Raw genomic sequence first — 17,552 nt, 5'->3', positions numbered from 1 at the left:
CACTCTCTGCACCTCCAAAATAGAAGGGGCAGAAGGGCAGGACAGGACCACTGAGAAAACTGAAAGTAAAGGAAAAATAATTTGAGTTTAATGGGCTTGAGATGGTTCCCCATTTCTGTATCACTAATAAGAAACTTCCAAATCCAGAACCTGTTCTGGGGTCAGAGATTTACATGATAATATGTGTAATAAATGAGTAATACTGCTCAGTGAATACAAAAGCTATTTTAAACACACCTAGACTTTTAGGAACAAATAGGTATTTCAGTATTTTCATTTGGTTGAAGCAGAGCACAGCGTTGATTTCCTATCTTTTCCCCACAGAAAAGCTGCACACACACACAAAAAGAAAAAAACAACAGTAAGAAGTGAGGATTTTGCACAGATTTCCTCACCTGTAGCTGTATGAGTCTGTGCAACTGGATATATCCTTTCCATTCCCAGTGCAGAATTCAATTGCTTTTCCCTCTGTAGTGGAAACACCACTTTAGTAATGGCATTGTTGATCCTCCTCCATTCCAATATCAGCCCTGGCAATGGGTGAAGTGTCTTTAATTTCTCCAAAACATCCTTGTGGGGAGAAAAGGGCACAACTAATTAACTGCCTTTTAAGCTTTATTTATAAAGGTTTTGCAGTTCTGCAGGAAAAAGCAACTCCTTCACCCACCTGAGCTTCCAGTGTCACTGCTTTAATATTAAATAGATATCCTCTGCCTTTATACCACCTACACCTACAAAGCTCATTTTATTACACATGAGAAGACAATCATTCTCTTTGGACTTCTGCACCCTCATCATTACTCTTAATCTGCACCAACCAATAAACCACCTGAAATGATCAAATAAAGCATCACTTGCCATAGGTCCCCTACGTTGTGTTAATGCATCTCCTCCATCTTCTTGCATATTTTTCTCCCTGCTCTCTCCTATCTGTACACTAGGAACACAAAATGAAGCCCTTGACCATGCTCCTTGAAATAAAAAGCTGATCACTAGCAATCAAATCCTTTCAGCTTAATCAGAAATATGAAGGGATTAACAAGAATTTCAAAAGACAGTGGCATGCAAACACTTGTGGAAATAACATTTTTTGTATGCAGCAGGCAGCTGCAGCCTCATCCCTCCACATCACAGAAGTCTTCGCTTTGCTTCTTGCTCTCTCTCTGCCACCACCACTGCACTCAATATCTTCACTGCCACTTGAGTTTCAGAAATCAATACTTGTGTTCCAAGCCCAGACTACACTGAACAAGGGGAAACTGAGAAAACAACACAGATTAATGAGTCCTGAACACAGGGAACATATATATCTGTTAATTTTACTTGTCTTGGCAAGAGTACCCATTAGCCTGCAGCTGTAGGTATTAATGCAGGCCCACAATATTTATCAATTGGCAAGGATGTCAATAGCCTTCACATATATACAAGCATCTGATATACTAAATTTGATAAACCATCAGATTAGCCATTCTGAAGACAAATTCTCTGAAGCACAAAATACAGATACGATAGTAGCAGGCAGGGAAAATATGGTATTTCATCGACATGGTATTTAAGTACCTTTCAAGCTGATGTCAAAAAATTCTTCTTCTCTTGGCTTTACAAAATTATTGTACTATTTTGGTCTTACACGTTATTTGGGAAATCAGATTCTGCCTGATTTACTCTTATTGAAGCTTGCCATTTATAGTCATGTCCTCACTACAGTCAAGCTTTAGGAGAGGAGGAGTTACTAACTCTGCTAACAGACAAGGCAGAACCCAGTTTGAATTTTCAGTAGTAACTGGAGAAGCAAGAGGCAGTTAAAATTTATTTTCAGATTAGAACCAGACTTTACTGTACCTTGGTTGTACTCAACTGCTTGCTTAATCTAATCCTGTTCCCTTTAGCAGTTGCTCTTCTGGTGTAACCCAGAGTTTTCTTGTTCCCTTGAACCTTCACATCTCCATTTTGTGGCAACTTCAGCTCCAGGAACAACACCTGCAAGAGACCAGCATTTCAAATCAGTTTCTGCATGCTACTCCCAGGAGAGAACAAAAAGCAACTGAGCACTTAAACAGCTTGTTCCAACCAAAGGATAGTACAAATGCTTCAGGTAATTAAAAAGCTGATTAAAGATCCTTGCTATCAAAGTCATTCCTCCTCATTTTAATTAACTACAAAATGCAATTTAAAATCTCATTTTCTGAACACTATAAGTTTGAGTTCAGAGGTATGTTTTTAGAAAAGGTAATTAACTCCATCCAATAAGTGAGGTTACTGCTGACAGTCAACTGTAATAAAACACAATGTTAAGATGACTAAAAGTGGGAAGAACAATGGTGAAAAAAAAGAAGTGCTAGCAGGGAGCAGGCTTCAGAGAAACATGAATGGCATAGAGGGAGAATATAAAATATATTACAGAATAGCCAGAATATTAGTTTTTCTAAGAAATTGCCAAAAACTGGAAAATTAAGTACACATTCACTTGATGACAGAAAACACAGCTCTTCATTTTTCACTCTAGGTTTCTATGTAGCATCGTACACTACTTAGCAGCTATTGTATTTCATTTCACAGCTGGCAGAATGGAATAGGAAGCTTCTCTCACACATTCATGTAGCACAGAAATTTTACTGACACAAAACTAGAAGGGTAAAGTTCTACTAACCTATACAAGATACTTCACATGATTCAGAACAAATTTCCACATGAGAAACTTCCACCTTCTGTAGTTCAGAGAACAGCATTTTAGAAAAAAACTTCCTCCTCCTTTTCCATGGAGAAGAATGAAACTGAAGTCAAGCATTATTTCAGGAGTTCTAACTTAGACTACTGTTTACTGAGCAAGACTTCTACATTCGCAACAGGGGAAGAATATTTCTGTGGAACTTCTTTTACTGATGGCTGCTTGCAAATTTTGATTACTTCTATATAAGGTATAGCCCCTCAGCAAGAAAACAGTACACAGAAAAAAAATGGGGGGAAAAAAGCATGCAAAGCAACTATAATCTATTCCAATGACTCCATGTAACCTATATTAAAAAATATATAGTGAAATTCTTCAGTAATAAAAGTACTGCTCTTTTACATAGAAATCTGTTCCTTAGACTTCAAAAAAAAAATTCAGTTCTACACAGGTTCCTAAGAGCAGACAGTAGCTGATTCAAAACTTTTAAAGCAGTCTTTCCTCCTCTTTCATGCTGTACAGGGACAAGGGTACCAATGCAACTCAGCGAGTACAACTATTCTTAAGAGTCAAGACTTCAAGACATCACATCATACCTGATGTGCAGAACACTGGTATTGCAAAAAAGCTTCTCCAGTCCTGAACCACTCATCCAAAATATTCCAAAAGCCATTTAACTGGCAGATCACCTCATGTGGCATGAGAAACTAAGGTCCTACACAAACCACACGCTTATTTCCACTTGTTTTTTATTTCCACTTCTACCTTCCTTATCTCTGCAAAAGTTGGCAGAAACCAGAATGACCAGTAAAAAGCAGGAGAGAGACAGCCTCTTGCAGGCAGCAAGCCTCCAAAAGGCAAATCTCTGAGCAGAGTTGAGTTTGCACTTTGTCTTTTCTTCTTACGCAGTCTGCCCAAGAAGTTTCTGGTTTTTCATTAGTTTTAGTCAACGCCCCTTGAGGGTAACTTCTGAGAAAGCTCTCCCCCTTGCACCTCACGTACCTCTGCGATGTCGTCAGGGCTGGTCAAGGAGAAGCTGTGTCCTGCCAGCTGATATGCCTTGGTCTCGATCTCGCACAGTTTAGCTTGCATGACCTGTTTCTGGGCTTCGTATGCTGTCGTGCTAAAACCAATGCCATTCAGCTCCAGAAGAGCTAAGCAATAGTGGGTGGGCATCTCCACTTTAGAAAATACATCTGTAGTAAGTACAAACCCCAAGAAAAACTTTTATAAAACAGATCAACTGCAGATCAACAGTTTCATTAAAAAAAAACAAACTGGAGAATCCTCAGTTTTTAAAATACTGAATGTTGTGACACACTGAAATCTTTTACTAAAGATTTCATTTGAATATTTTGTTCCTGGAATATTTCACATTCTTATCACAAAAGTATTTAAGAAAACAGCTTTTGTCATTTTTTGTTCCAAGATATACACATCTCTTTGTATATCAACATTTTATAAACCACAGAGATGTTTAATGTAAGGCCACCTAACTTGATACACTTTCATTCTACCATCTACATTTTTTAAAAAGGTTTTAAGGTTTAGCTGTAACAATCATACATGATGTGGTAAGCTCGCAGTAAAATACTTCAGTGAAACTGGACCTTAATCTTAGGTATTGGGTGTATTTAAGGGGAAGCTATCAATGACCACCTATAGGTATGTGCTTTTGGGCTGGTTTTTTGGGTTTTTTTTTGATGGCTTGTTTATAAACAGCAACAAGCACTCAGCAATTATTAGCACAAACATACTGAATCATTCATTATGGGATCACAAGTTTCATGGGCATAACACATACATGGCAAACAATTCTATATGGGAAGGCCAAAGAGCAAGAAATCTCTTTCAGAACACATTTGAAGATTTTAGGAATTACTTCTGACAAGGAAATGCAAAAACTTTTGAAAATGTTCATGAGAAACCACAGACAGACCCACAAGTCCTCTCAGAATGGTCAGGGTACTCACCTGGAAGGTAGAGACCTAATTGATTTAGAGATTTAGAATAGACTCTGCTGTTGCCTTTACCAGTGGAACTGGTGCATATTTGGGATATAAAAATTATATTTTAATTTGATTTGTTTCTTACCAAACAGATATACTTCCAAGGGAAGTTCCCTCTTTTAACAAATGAACATTATGATACAGAATATACTTAGTAAGAACTTCCAAATTTCCTCTCTTCTACACTGATCATTCAGCCCACGGTAGCACAGCTACCTTTACCCTCCATCTTTGTCCCCAAGTGGAGGACCTCTCCTTACCTGTCAGATTTTCCTTCCGTAGTTCACTATGGAGTTGGTCCATGACACTGAAGACAAGCACAGACTCTATTGCTGCTCTGTACCTCCCAGAATGTTCTCTGCTGGCACTAAGCCCCAGGCTCTGCACTCCTTGGCCAGTGCCTACTGCTTCCAGTAGAGGCAGCTCGTTGGGGAGAAAGTTAGTCACCATGTTGTGAAGTGTACGTTCCTTAGAGCCAGAATCAAGCAGCCAACATGCAACCTTAAAAAGGAAGACCTCCATGAGACATTTTTTTCCATTTCAGTCATAATACAAGACAAATATTTAGCTGGGGATTAATGCAAGGTTATAGGGCGATAATTTTTCTTGATTTAGCAGGTAAACTGCAGTTAAAAGTTACATGATTTCAAAGAAAACCTTCAAGAGGGCATAAGTCACTGAAAAGCTTCATTCTCACTCAAAGTTATTTCTGCACATTTGAAAACCTTATCCTCTGTCAAAGAAACACATCTTGAAGTGTTGTCCTCTGATGTTTTGTCTATTAAAACCTAACACAAAGTGAATAAATATGAAAATCAGGATCAAAACATGCTTAATCTAAAAAAATGACTTTGCAAAATCAGAACTTGCTATTAATCTAAAACATGAGCCAAGCTGAGCTCTCCTATTTTTTGCACATCAGCAATAGTGCCAAGAATTCTGCATGGCATATTTCGTTCCTGGTAAGCCTCATACCTCTAACTGTCTTCAAAGCAATTTCACTTACAGCTATATTTCAATTTCTTGTGTCAAAATAGGATAAAATACAGGGTTCTGCACTGTCTCTGCCATTCGAACAGAAGGTAAAAATCATATGTATATCACATATATAGGGTTAGGGAGGGGGTGTGTGTGTATGTATATATTCATCACTAACATGACCAAACACGAGTATTACTTCAATTAATACAAGCAACAGTGCAGGGAAAGATGTTACTTTTATTGCTCTTTAATTTTATCCTAGAACTATGTCTCAGTATGAAAAAATCTATGCTTGTCCTTGCGTTGAACATGAAACTTACCTTCAGAGTTGCATATTGCCATCAGTCAGTCTGTGTGTGATGCAAAACTTTAAAAACCAACAGAAATTTCTCTGCATCTCGAGTTTTTCCTAAGATGGACAAGAGGGTGCTTTTACCTCAATCTAGTGTTTCATTTGAGTTACAAATAGTTCCTAAACCTTTTGAAATTACATGTAAACTTTGTTTTCTTTTGAGAAAATAGTGGTATCAAGGTGGTCCATACACAGGGCGTGTAAATCTTCTGTTCTAAAAAGCCATACTCTGACCAGAAGCACTTCTGATATTTCAGTCTCAGGATTCTTATTGCAACAAGAGTTAAGCCCTATTCACTGAGACGGGAGAGATTTATCTTCATCTTCCCCACCCAAGCAAGGTATAAAAGAATAATGTGTTAATCTCTCACCGTTCCTTTGTTTCTCTTGCAGGTACTATCAACCCACATAGCAAAGCAAGTGTCCTCTAAGTACCGATCAAGATTTCCCACCAGAAGAAAATTTCACTAAACCCTCTGACAGCTGTGCATATTCAAACATAAATAACAGAAGGAAAGTACCAGAAGGTACTCCTATCTTTCCATTGGTGTGTTTAAACTAGCATTTTTAGCCAAGCTAAATTTCTTAATCCTGCAAACCTTTGGGTCCTCAAAACTTCCTTCCAAGGAGATGCCACAAGCCATCAGCAGAGTTTTGTAGTGCTGAATGAAGTCATACATGATAAGGGACCGCTCCTGCTTAGGCTTCTTCTGCAGATACAGCTGCAGATGATGTAGTCTCTCTGTTACAGACAGGCTTTTGTCCAAAGGTGGTGGTGCCAAACTCATACTGATTTCTAAGGTAGGAAACACAAGCAAAAATCATCTTTTTACCCACTGTGTGATAAGAAAGGCAAGAGAAAATCTTGTGCGCAATCACCTAAAGCACAAAAACTATAGTTAAACTATGAACAAATAACATTATATCTATATTGATATTACATATTTTATCAAACCAGACGAGGCTCCCAAAAGCAACACACTTTGTCTGCACTAACAAACAAAGGATAGCCAGGAATCAAACCCTAATCACAAGGCCACTTAGCACAGGGCTATGTTCAGCATTCAAGTGTCAGATTTGTTCTGGAGAGCAAAAAATCAGAAGAGATTGAAAGAGAAAAGCAAGTAAGATAAAGAGAACATGGGAGTAAGTTAACATTTTAGCCACATGCATGCTCACAGTCCAGTGTCTGAGACAATTACCTGGCCTTATTACGTAGCAGTATAGGTACATCCACAGCAACATGTTCAGTGGTGTTTAAACACTTATGACAGCTAAATTACTCCATCACAGCACTCGGCTGGGTTCTGGGCACTCACAACACTTCCAAGAACCTATTTGCTGAAGGTACTTTCTAGAAATGCAGTGTCATGTAATGAAGCACAGCCTGTCTACTCACTTACCAGTCTGCTCTTGTATCTGCTGCAAAGAGATATAGTAGGCATCTTTTCCACCCCAGCACACTGCCAGTCCAACTACCAAGATGTCTTCACAGCCTTGGATGGGAAATCCATCATCTTTAACTTGCATCTGCTGAGGAGAACTCACTGAAGAAATAATTTTAAGTTACAACTATAAAATGGTATTCATAAATACAGAAGAATTGGGATCCTGGGAATGTAAATACACACAGCTGAGCCTAAAACTGAATATTGTTAATCTTAGTAACGCAAAGGAGTGGAGTGTTAGTATAGGATGGAGAACTGATGTCAAGCATTTCCTTGATAGGTCTCGGGAGATGGTAAAGAAGCATTAGCTGCTTGTTGGTATGTGAGAGCACCTGAATATTAACATCTCATAGTGTATCTTATATTAAAATGGTTGTGCAGTCCTTTTATCATGTGTATCTTTCCATGTCATAAACAAGTTTCTGTATATTTTAAAATGAATACTACACTTAACAGTAAATATTACAGATTGTTCATGGGCTCCACTGAGCAGTGTTACTTCTGTGATTGCTTCGGAACCAAGGTTAAGTATTTTCAAGTTTGTAAATTGTAAACTTGGTTCAATATAAACATAAGTGAAATTCAGATCAGTCTCTGGATTGTTGCAATATTGCTTCATTTTTTTCCCCAAAAGTACTGATATGCTGCAGTTTGCTACTGCTTTATAAACATACTCTTCCTTTAAAATGACAAGATTAAGCAGTTAGATTCTTTGCTGTCATATTGCCATAACAACATTCCTTAACTATCAAAATATATTTTTGACAAATGTGAAATATTTTTCAGAGTGGAAGTAGAGAATATATTTCTGTCTCAACTCTTGAAGAGGTTGCTAGAAAAGGCCAGAATTTGGAAGGGATGCTATGTGAGTGCTTCCACCTGAACATGAGGAAAAAACTATTTACTTTGAGGATGACAGAACACTGGAACAGATTGCCCATAGAGATTGTGGAGTCTCCTTTCCTAGAGATATATTCAAAAGCTGCCTGGACACAATCCTGTGCAACATGCTCTAGGTGAACCTACTTTAGAAAGGGGGTTGAACTAGATGATCTCCAGAGGACCCTTCAAATGCCAAACATCACGTGATTCTGTAGTATCAGTAATTTTCCTCCCCTTTTGCAAACCCTTTCCTTCTCTACTCCCGCCACCCTACCGTTCACAAAATAATGCACTGGAACAGGGAACTGACCTTTTTTGAATTTGCCACCAATCGTTGATTTGGGAGACAAAAGACATTTCATTCTTTCGCATGCCACTGAGATGGAGAATCTGCTTTTTTCCTTCCATTCTGCAACAAAAGTCTGGAAAAGTTCTTTGTTGCTTGCGACATCAATAATAGTGAAACTTTCAGCGCTCAAGGGAACAAGTGGAGAAACATCCTGAGATAGCTGCAGTGAAAAGCCTTGGTCTATAGTAGAATCATCTTTTATCTCATCAGTCTCAGTTGGGTCTTGACTCTCAGTATTGACCTGGAGTGTTTTTACCTGCTGCTCTGCGTTGCCCTCCCCATTCTGCTGTGCCTGAATCATCTGACCTTCATTCTTGCAGGTGACTTGCCTCTTTCTTGCAGATTTCACAGAAAGAGAAAAGGAATTCTTTGGGAAAAGCTCTTTGGGGGGCGTTGGAGGAATAAACCCATTATTACTATCTGATGGAGGACAGGATGTTCTGTTGCTTCCCTTGAGCTGAAGTGTTATGCCATTTGTTTTCTGAAGATGCAAGTTTTCTATTTTGTTTTCTTTAACCTTGAAAGAGCTTTTTAAATCCTGGCAAGTGGGCAAAGGCTCTGGCTTACAACAGTCAGATTCAAAAGCTGGATCTGGTTCTTGATTAACAATAGGAGAAACTAACTTTCCTTTCAAACTGGAACTTACTGAAACTGGTTCAATGCTTGAGGGACTAGGCCATTTGTCTAACACATCCTGCAATCCTGGGCTTAGTTCAAACGAGCAATCAGTCCATACCACTGGATGGGGTTTCTTATCTAAAGTTTGCTGGCTTCTCTGGAGCTTTTCACCTTGATCTCCTACTAAATCCTTCTGTCTGGGGTCATTGTTATAAGTCACTGGGTTTATTAATCCTGACTGACCCTGAAATGTAGAAGGAAGATCTTTCAGAAAAGATGGGGAATTTCCATGACCTAAAGCTTCAGCTATTATATCAGAGAATGCTAGAGACACATTGTTACATTGTGCAGGATTCTCATGTTCTTGCTGATTGCCACTGACATCAAATTTATTCTGAACAGGTCTTAGATTCTGCAAAAGACCATCTGGAGGAAGCAAAGCCTCTTGCTTCTCAGCAGGGTCCTTTCTGTCAGCTTCCATGATGTGAACAGCTGAAAGGTCAGCGACATTACTGAAGCTATCATCAAATAGCAAGCTATCACTCATATTTAGGCTTGTTTCGGGGACAGGGTGGCATTCCACTTGTACAATGTGTTCCCTTCCAAAATGGGAGGTTGCTTTATTAAGGTCTTTAGACACACTTTCCCCTTTTACTGAATTTTGGGTCTGGTAATCTTGTAGAAAACTGTGTAGCTGTGAGTCAGTTACTGAGAAATCGCTTTCTTTAAGGCAAGGTGCAGATTCTATTTCCTTCACTATAGGCTGTAAATTAAGGCCTCCAGACTCCAAAACTTTATTACTGCAGTGCTGAGTTGTGTTTTTGGTAATGTCATTTGTTGTGATAAGACTTGATAAACTCAGTTTCCTAACTGTTGCAGCCACCCTTTCATCAGTAGCATTCTCAGTCCATAAACTGCTTAGGTTTTTGGAGATTTCCTGCTGTGGTATTGCTGCCAGCTCTGAGCCTTCTATTCCCTGCTGTCCTGTGATTCCAGCTGCTCTCTCCTGTTTTATTATCATCTCAGTTTGAGTATCCAACGGGAAGCTGTCTTCAAAGTCTCTAGAGTCAGAAAACAGATCAGAGGCTGGACCACTCTGAACACCATCTGCATTGCAAACACCTCCGGATTTTACTGGAAACTCTTTCAGAAAAACCTCGAGATGACTGTTGTCTTTCTGTAATGTTCCAGCTTGTAATATTCCATTGGGCTTTTCACTCCCATGTTTGCCACCATTCTGAATCTGAGTATTGCAGATTTTATTCTCACTAGGACAAAAACACACAGGCTTCTGTATCCTGCTGTCACAATGGACATGTCCACTTCCAGAGCAGCTAGCAGTTACATTACCTTGATCTATGCCTAAAGCCATCTCCTGCCTATCTGTCCTCACCTCAGCACAGCTCACAGCTGTTTGAGTTTTACTAATTTTATTCTGCTTATAATCAGTATTTTCACTTCTCTGTGTCCTAGCATCAGGTATGACTCGCCTTCCTACAATATTATGTATCTCCACACTGGTGTGTGGAGTACCCTGCACCATAACAGGTGCCTGCAAATGTGCTCTCCCCTTAGGCATGCCTTGATTACTAGTGGTGGGCTCTGTAAATAATCCTTCCATTTTATCTTTCCTCACAATCTTTATTCTGTCCATCTGTACAGAATTTGAGACTTCATGAGTTGCAGAATTCGTTTCCATAAAGTCCTTCCTATTTCGGTATGAAAAAAAATTGTCTGTAGAGGCGGTGGGGTGAAAAGCAGGCAGATTTTGTATGTCTATGCTACGTACATTTGAATCTCCAAGAACTGACCCCTGCAGTTTTGAAGAGGTATTTTTGTTCCTAGTCCGGTTTAAATGCATTTCTGTGCTTTTAATCAATCTAGAGGCTGAAGACTTTGTTCTCAATGTTGGTGTTTTCCCTTGTTCAGTAAGGTGCTCTGGGATGGCTGTCCTGGAATCTGTCTTGGTTTTGACCAGAGAAATTCCTTCCCTGTTTTCATTACCTGTGCATGTATTTGGCCATTTTTTAGCACTGCACACAATATCACCCCTGCCTTCCTCTGCTCGAGCCTTTTTCTTGCCTGGGACTTCCTTCTCACACCTGGAATTTTCTGTGCTACTACTTAGCCGCCTTTTATACCCCTTTTTAATATTTGATAAGTTTCCAGTCTGCAAACCAAGGCCATTACAATGCTGAACTCTGCACCCTTTTTTGTTTAACACCCTTGAAGACTCAGCAGACTCCTCTCCATCTGACCTATGCAGTCTGTCTTCCAGTTCTGACTCACTGCTGATCATAGAGGATGTATCAGTCTCCAAAAAAGACTCTGGGTTCCACTGCACTCCCATCAGTGCCAAATCCTCCTTCAGAAGTCTCCTGGCTTCCTCTACAATGACGGAAGCTGCTTCTCTTTCAGTTAAGCCTTTCATTCCAGCCATCCAGATGCTGCGCACAGTCCGACGCTCCTCTGCCGATTCTTCATCTTCATCCACAGCCCTACGAACGCTACGGGAAAGGTATCAGATAGATGTAAACATTCATGCAAAAAATAACAAACAACGCAAGGAGATGGCACTATTCTGTTCTGCTCCCATTTCAATGGCCTCACAACTTCCTTCAAGGAAGCCCTCTATCTAAAATATAATGCACTTCAATGGGAAATGACTTCAATGGAAATAACTATTTCAGTTTTCTGTATGTGAATGGATGTCAATGAAAGATACTACTGGCTACATATCCCAGAAGTATTGCCAGGTTTCTGTGCCCAAACATGTACCCTAGAAGCCCTAACTCTCTGCTACGGCAAAAGGCAGGTCTCGATCAATCTTCCTCCATGCACTGTTTTCCAAAGAAATGAAACTTTAAGAGCATAAACCAGACAATTACTATGGTAGAGTCCCATAGGTACTTGATCAAGGAAGCTTGTCACTACATGAACATGAAAATCACAAGAGCATCTCAAAAGATAATCAGTAATAAATCTACTTTGATCATACGGTGCAGCTGCTTTTTAGAGGCAGCAAAAGCTTCCCAGAAAGCATTAACAATTCACCCAGGACTAAGTAGTGCATTGAAAAGAGGAATAATAAGAAAATTTAGGTCTCAAAAACTTAAGCTGCAAATAAAAGATGTTTCTATTAATTTCAAAATAATCATAGAATGACTGTGATCAGTCACAGAGACCTACAAGCTAATTCTAACTAATGTTTGGCACGAAGTCCTAAAGGTTGCCATATTTTATTACAGGTTTCATCCTGTAATCCTTCACTCTACAAACTCCTTTACTTGACTTCTGGACTTACAGATTTCTCACCTTTTGAACGGCACTGAATTCTTCAGAGCAGTTGCCACATCATCAGGGCTGGCTTTAGCAAGATCAGCCATGGTGACAAAGCCAGCATTGTAAAGTGTCCTGGCACGCTGTGCATTCAGCAGAGACACTCGTACCAGGTCACAAAGCTCCCTATGAACCCCAAAAGTGAGGCGGCTCTGGAACTGAGAGAGCAACAGCTCCATGTTGTGCCAGCCCAGTCGATTACAGAAAACTGTTATCATTCCTGGAACACAAAAGTTACATCAGTGTCTTAACTCCAGCTCCAGTTCTACTAAGCTGGATTCACTCCCCACCCCCCAGTCTGAATTGGTACTCACTTTACATTTCCCACCTTTCCATTACTTACAGAAACTAAATCATGCTTATTACAACTATGACTAGGAGCTGATCTTGCAGATCTAGTTTATCAGTGAGGTAAAAATTCTGAATGACACTGGTTTTTCAAAGATGCTAATCTTGAAAGTGTGAAATACATATACATCCTGGAACAGAAGTCCTATGAAACAACTATACTGAAAAAAAGGCAGGAGAAAAAGCAGTGATGAGAGGCACCAGGAGAAGCTACAGATCTTTGAGGAAGGCCAGCACTGATGTCTGTAAGAGCAAACCGTGGATTACATAACTTCAGTTACTGAGAGCATCACAGGAGATAGCAAAGCCTATAATAAAGGTCACAACTGCAGTCCCCAGCACATGGGAGAAGGAAAAAAGCAGGGAAAAGAGTTGCTTACTCACAGACTGCATCAACAGAATATGAAAATAACTGAAAGACATAGCATCCCTGACTATTTTTATAGTGATTACAGAATACAACTTTTATCATGTCTCTTAGTTATATGTCATGTCAACAGTTCATTTTACTTTCCAAATTATTTTTATGAAAACTATTAATACTGGGAATAGAGAATTATGAAACTGCTACAACAAAAAGTTATTTATACTACCAGAATTAATTTAAACTACTGTGCATCAGTTGGCGTGACCTTTTCATTTTGGGGCTTTGACTCATGCTGCAACCCACACATAGGGTTTCGCAAGTTGAGCTAAAACGGTCTTACAAATTGAAAACCCACTTACGGAGTAATGGAAGGCATACTGTTAGGCAACAGGAAAAAAATATCCCGGTGACATGGTGGGCTGTTACTTCTACTCCTACATGGCCTAATTAAGGATGTTAAGTTAAAGGGGGCAGCTATCTGACCTCTTGTGATCTGGTGATAAATGACCTAGAAACTATTTACTCTGTTTTGAAAACTATAACCTTATATTTTCTGGCCAATTAACTTTGCAACCAGAAGAAAGCCATGTTCCACCTTAGAGGCCTCAACCTTTACCCAGTGCTGAAAGCTTCTCTTTCCTGATAAAGCAAAGGTTTAGAACAGACCTTTAACTATTTACATACTTAGTACTGAACAAACTACACAGCACACAGATGATTTCCACAGATTTCCCTCAGCATGCTACAGCACTGCTTGATTCCACTCAGCTGAGCCCCTTCCCACAGCACACTCTGTGGTTCCATCTCAAAGCAGGGGCAACCACAGGTTAAGCTATAAATCCACAAGAGGTTTTACAAGACTATTTGTTATTAGTACTACACTGTGGCTATCTTAGTCTCACACCTGGAAGGAAAAAAAAACCCAGACTAGCCTAAGACTCCTCAGGTATTTTGCCCAGACAACTCACCTGCATAAGTGGCAGCAGATTGCTGCAAGGATTGAAGCTGGCCACGACTACAGCCATATTTCTTGGTCATATCCTTTAAGGGAACCTCACTGATTAAATCCAGAAGGGCAAGACTGGTGAAAAACCTGTTGAAGATGCACACGTAGAAATAAAATTGTCATCCAGGCCACCTTACTGTACATGGCAAAATGCACCATGATAGCATAGGACAGAAAAGCACACAAAAGAAACAGAGAATATGGCTTCCAAAGACAACAGCACAAACACCTTGTACCAGCAATATTCTCAGACCAGAGAAAACCAGGTCCAGGTTCTCTGACCTATCAGCTCACTCAGAAAGAGAGTCAGTTCCTGAAAACAGGCACAGAGCCTGTCCATCACAAATGTTATAGCCTCTAGTATTTGCACACTGACACCCCGTCCTGTGGCTACCTTTTGTGGATGGCCATTTGTCTGTGCTGTTTCTCTGTTTTAGCTATGATTTTGCCCCTAACAGAACGAGCTAGAAAGCCTTCTTCAATCCCCACCAGCTCAGCCACACGTTTCATTGAGGCAGGAAGCTTCTCCCACAAGCAGAAAAACTGGTACCAATCAATTGTGGTCCACTCCTCATACACTGGGGTGACCTAAAGAAAATAAGACAATGCAAAATCTATTTCAGGGAAACGAACAGAACAGAGCTCTGGGTAAACAAAAATAAAGCCTAGGGAAAGCAGTTAGAGCATCCTACACTCTACGTAGAGGCACTGAGTCATAACCATATACCATAAAGAAAGTAAAACCTCTTCTAGCCTAGTTTTTTTAATATTTGTACCAAGAGATCTGATTCATACAGGTACTCTAACAATTAAAAAGTTTGGAATCTTCGTCAGATTACTCCCTAAATCCAAGCCACTTGACAATTTTTAATCTGTACCTTCATTCTTCTTTAACAAAACAATGCTTTTTTTTTTTTTTTTAACACAATTTACAAATATCTGTCAACCTCTTAAAACTACTAGTAACCACACTAACCACCACCATCACAGCATCTGGTAAAGCAGGAAGGACAAAGATTTTGCCAGAACTTTCTGAAGCTTTCATTTACCTGCAGTACAAGAAACATCAATTTTATTAACACTAACAAAAAGCCATCCAGACCATTCACACACTTTGAGAAATAAAACCAATTCTGCTGATGTTCAGCCAGCACAGAGTAAGTTTCAATGTGAGGAGACAAAATTTATTCACATCCATATCAGTATAAAGCAAGATTAATTATTTTAAAAGAATTAACAGTTCTTGGGGAGCATTTAACATGATACAGAACACCAGATGCCTATATAATTGCAAGTCATGTCCCTTCATCTACTGAGAAGAACAAGAGTTAATAAGGTAGGGGATTGCGTTTTGTTGTTTACTGGGCTTTTGCTGGGGTTTGTTTTTTTTTTCTTTAAAGAAAACTCTTTTCCTAGTCTGGTAAATACTTATTTGTTTTAACCAACTTTCCTAAAATATAAGGTCTTGGAATTCAGTTTCATATTTGTACAAGTAGAAGATTCAAGCTTAAGAGAGTTAAAGAGCATCATAGCAGATAAACTCCCTGTAGTCCATGAGGAATACATGAAGATCAATTCTTTAAAAAATTTAAAAAGCCACCAAAACAAAATAAACCTTTGCCCTTGAAAACGAACAGCCTTGCAAGAAAATGTTTTAGGGTAGCTTAACAGAAGAGAATCTCAAGAACATTTTGTTCAACAGGGTATTTGATTTAAAATAACATTAGACAAGCTGCTGCAATTAAAAAGTACAGCATAAAAATATATTGCCATCACTGCCTCTACCCCAGGACATAAACAAATTTACTCCTTTTTCTTTTGTTTTGGAGATGCAAACAGGGAAAAAAATTCACTGGTGCATAACACAAAGGAGTTCATTTTGCCTAACAGAAACAGAACAAAATATAATGTGGTCCTCTAAAACAGAGATATGGGTACACAGGGGGCACAAGTAGAAAATAAAAATCTGTCAGTATCAGCCCATAACTAAGTTAATGGACACAGCAAGCAGACACAGGTACCCTCAGTCTCTTGCCTCCCCCGTCCCTCAGCTCAACAACTTCTGCAATTGCAAGCACATTCTTCTTGAAGTGAATTTTTTTTTTTTTCAGACAAGATGCCCAAATTTTGCCTTTGATTTGTCATTCTGATAAAGAGAATACACTTTACGCTTAAGAAGGCTGAAGACAACTGTCAAATTTAGGATGATGATTGCACGATGGGCCTCTGGCAGCCATGAATCCTAAGCTGTTCCCTGCAACTCTATCTGGTTTCCTCACTAATCTTCACAGGTTTGTGGCTTCCTCTCCAAAGGTCTTAAATAGCATTGCTTAGCTTTTCAAGTGTTCATGCTCATAAATCTTGACACACTTCGGACACTTTTCCCTCATAAGATTTATCACATTCCTTCCTTTAGCCCTGGCAGCATCACCAGGCAAGTAAATTAAATCAGAGATGAATTTCACTGTTACTGAACTGAAAGAAAGGCCCACCCACAGGAAGAAAGTAGTGTAGGTCTGTGAGGCTTTTTTGCAGGAAAAATAGATACTAAATCCTTAAAAGTTTTCTGAGCTTCCAAAACTAACATGAGATTAAGCCTGCTGATCCCAAACATGCAACAAAACCAATTTGTTTCATCAACTTCAAGTGTCTCAGAAAAATTAACATTATCTTAGGCTCAAAACTTATGAGGTTCTGAAATCTTACGAAGTCAGGAGTGACAACAATGGGTTTAGGTGGCACACAGCACCTGCCTACACAGTAGACACTATGGGAACAGACTAGTTCTGAAGAACATTCTATTTAGAAACTTTTCTTCATGAAGGATAAGCTAAGCAAAGCACACCAAAAAAACCCACGAACAACTATGTTTGTGGAGCCTTCAAGAACTCTGCATCGTGCTGTCTCTCCTTTCCTTAGTTTTGGCAGTACAAAACACAAGACACAGAATGAGGAACCTACCAAATAGACAATATGCAGATCATTCTCCAGAACAAAGCTTTTCATAGCTCGCTGCAGGTCAGCAAAGATTTCCATGGCTTCGGTCGGTGAAAGAGAAGAGGAAAGAGTAGCTGAGCCAAGATGTGTTGGGTGATAAACCTTTGCTGTTTAAAAAAAAAAAAAGAATCACGTAGAAAAAACATTTAAGTTCAAGTTTATATACAATTTTCAGGTTGCAATGTATT

General features: G+C 39.3%; 1 protein-coding gene across 2 annotated transcripts in view; it reads right to left on the bottom strand.

The window, feature by feature from the left end:
* POLQ (DNA polymerase theta) overlaps window positions 1-17,552 on the bottom strand; it is a 52,920-nt gene that overhangs the window by 13,118 nt on the left and 22,250 nt on the right. The window contains exons 12-22 of one of the 2 annotated variants that reach the window (XM_027894129.1): window positions 17,329-17,471; window positions 14,762-14,955; window positions 14,330-14,454; window positions 12,623-12,866; window positions 8,651-11,814; window positions 7,414-7,557; window positions 6,610-6,806; window positions 4,938-5,178; window positions 3,671-3,864; window positions 1,843-1,980; window positions 396-570 (exon numbers count right to left, since the gene is read on the bottom strand). In XM_027894129.1, the coding sequence (XP_027749930.1) occupies window positions 396-570; window positions 1,843-1,980; window positions 3,671-3,864; window positions 4,938-5,178; window positions 6,610-6,806; window positions 7,414-7,557; window positions 8,651-11,814; window positions 12,623-12,866; window positions 14,330-14,454; window positions 14,762-14,955; window positions 17,329-17,471 (4,959 nt within the window). The other variant, XM_027894130.1, reaches the window with a different exon arrangement.

The sequence above is a fragment of the Empidonax traillii genome, unplaced genomic scaffold (genome assembly GCF_003031625.1).
Source record: "Empidonax traillii isolate 1590-97213 ecotype Southwest subspecies unplaced genomic scaffold, ASM303162v1 scaffold418:size511083, whole genome shotgun sequence".
In the NCBI taxonomy this organism is placed as follows: domain Eukaryota; kingdom Metazoa; phylum Chordata; class Aves; order Passeriformes; family Tyrannidae; genus Empidonax; species Empidonax traillii.
Note: the sequence above shows the minus strand (reverse complement) of the source record. Positions and strands in the feature narration are given on the sequence as shown.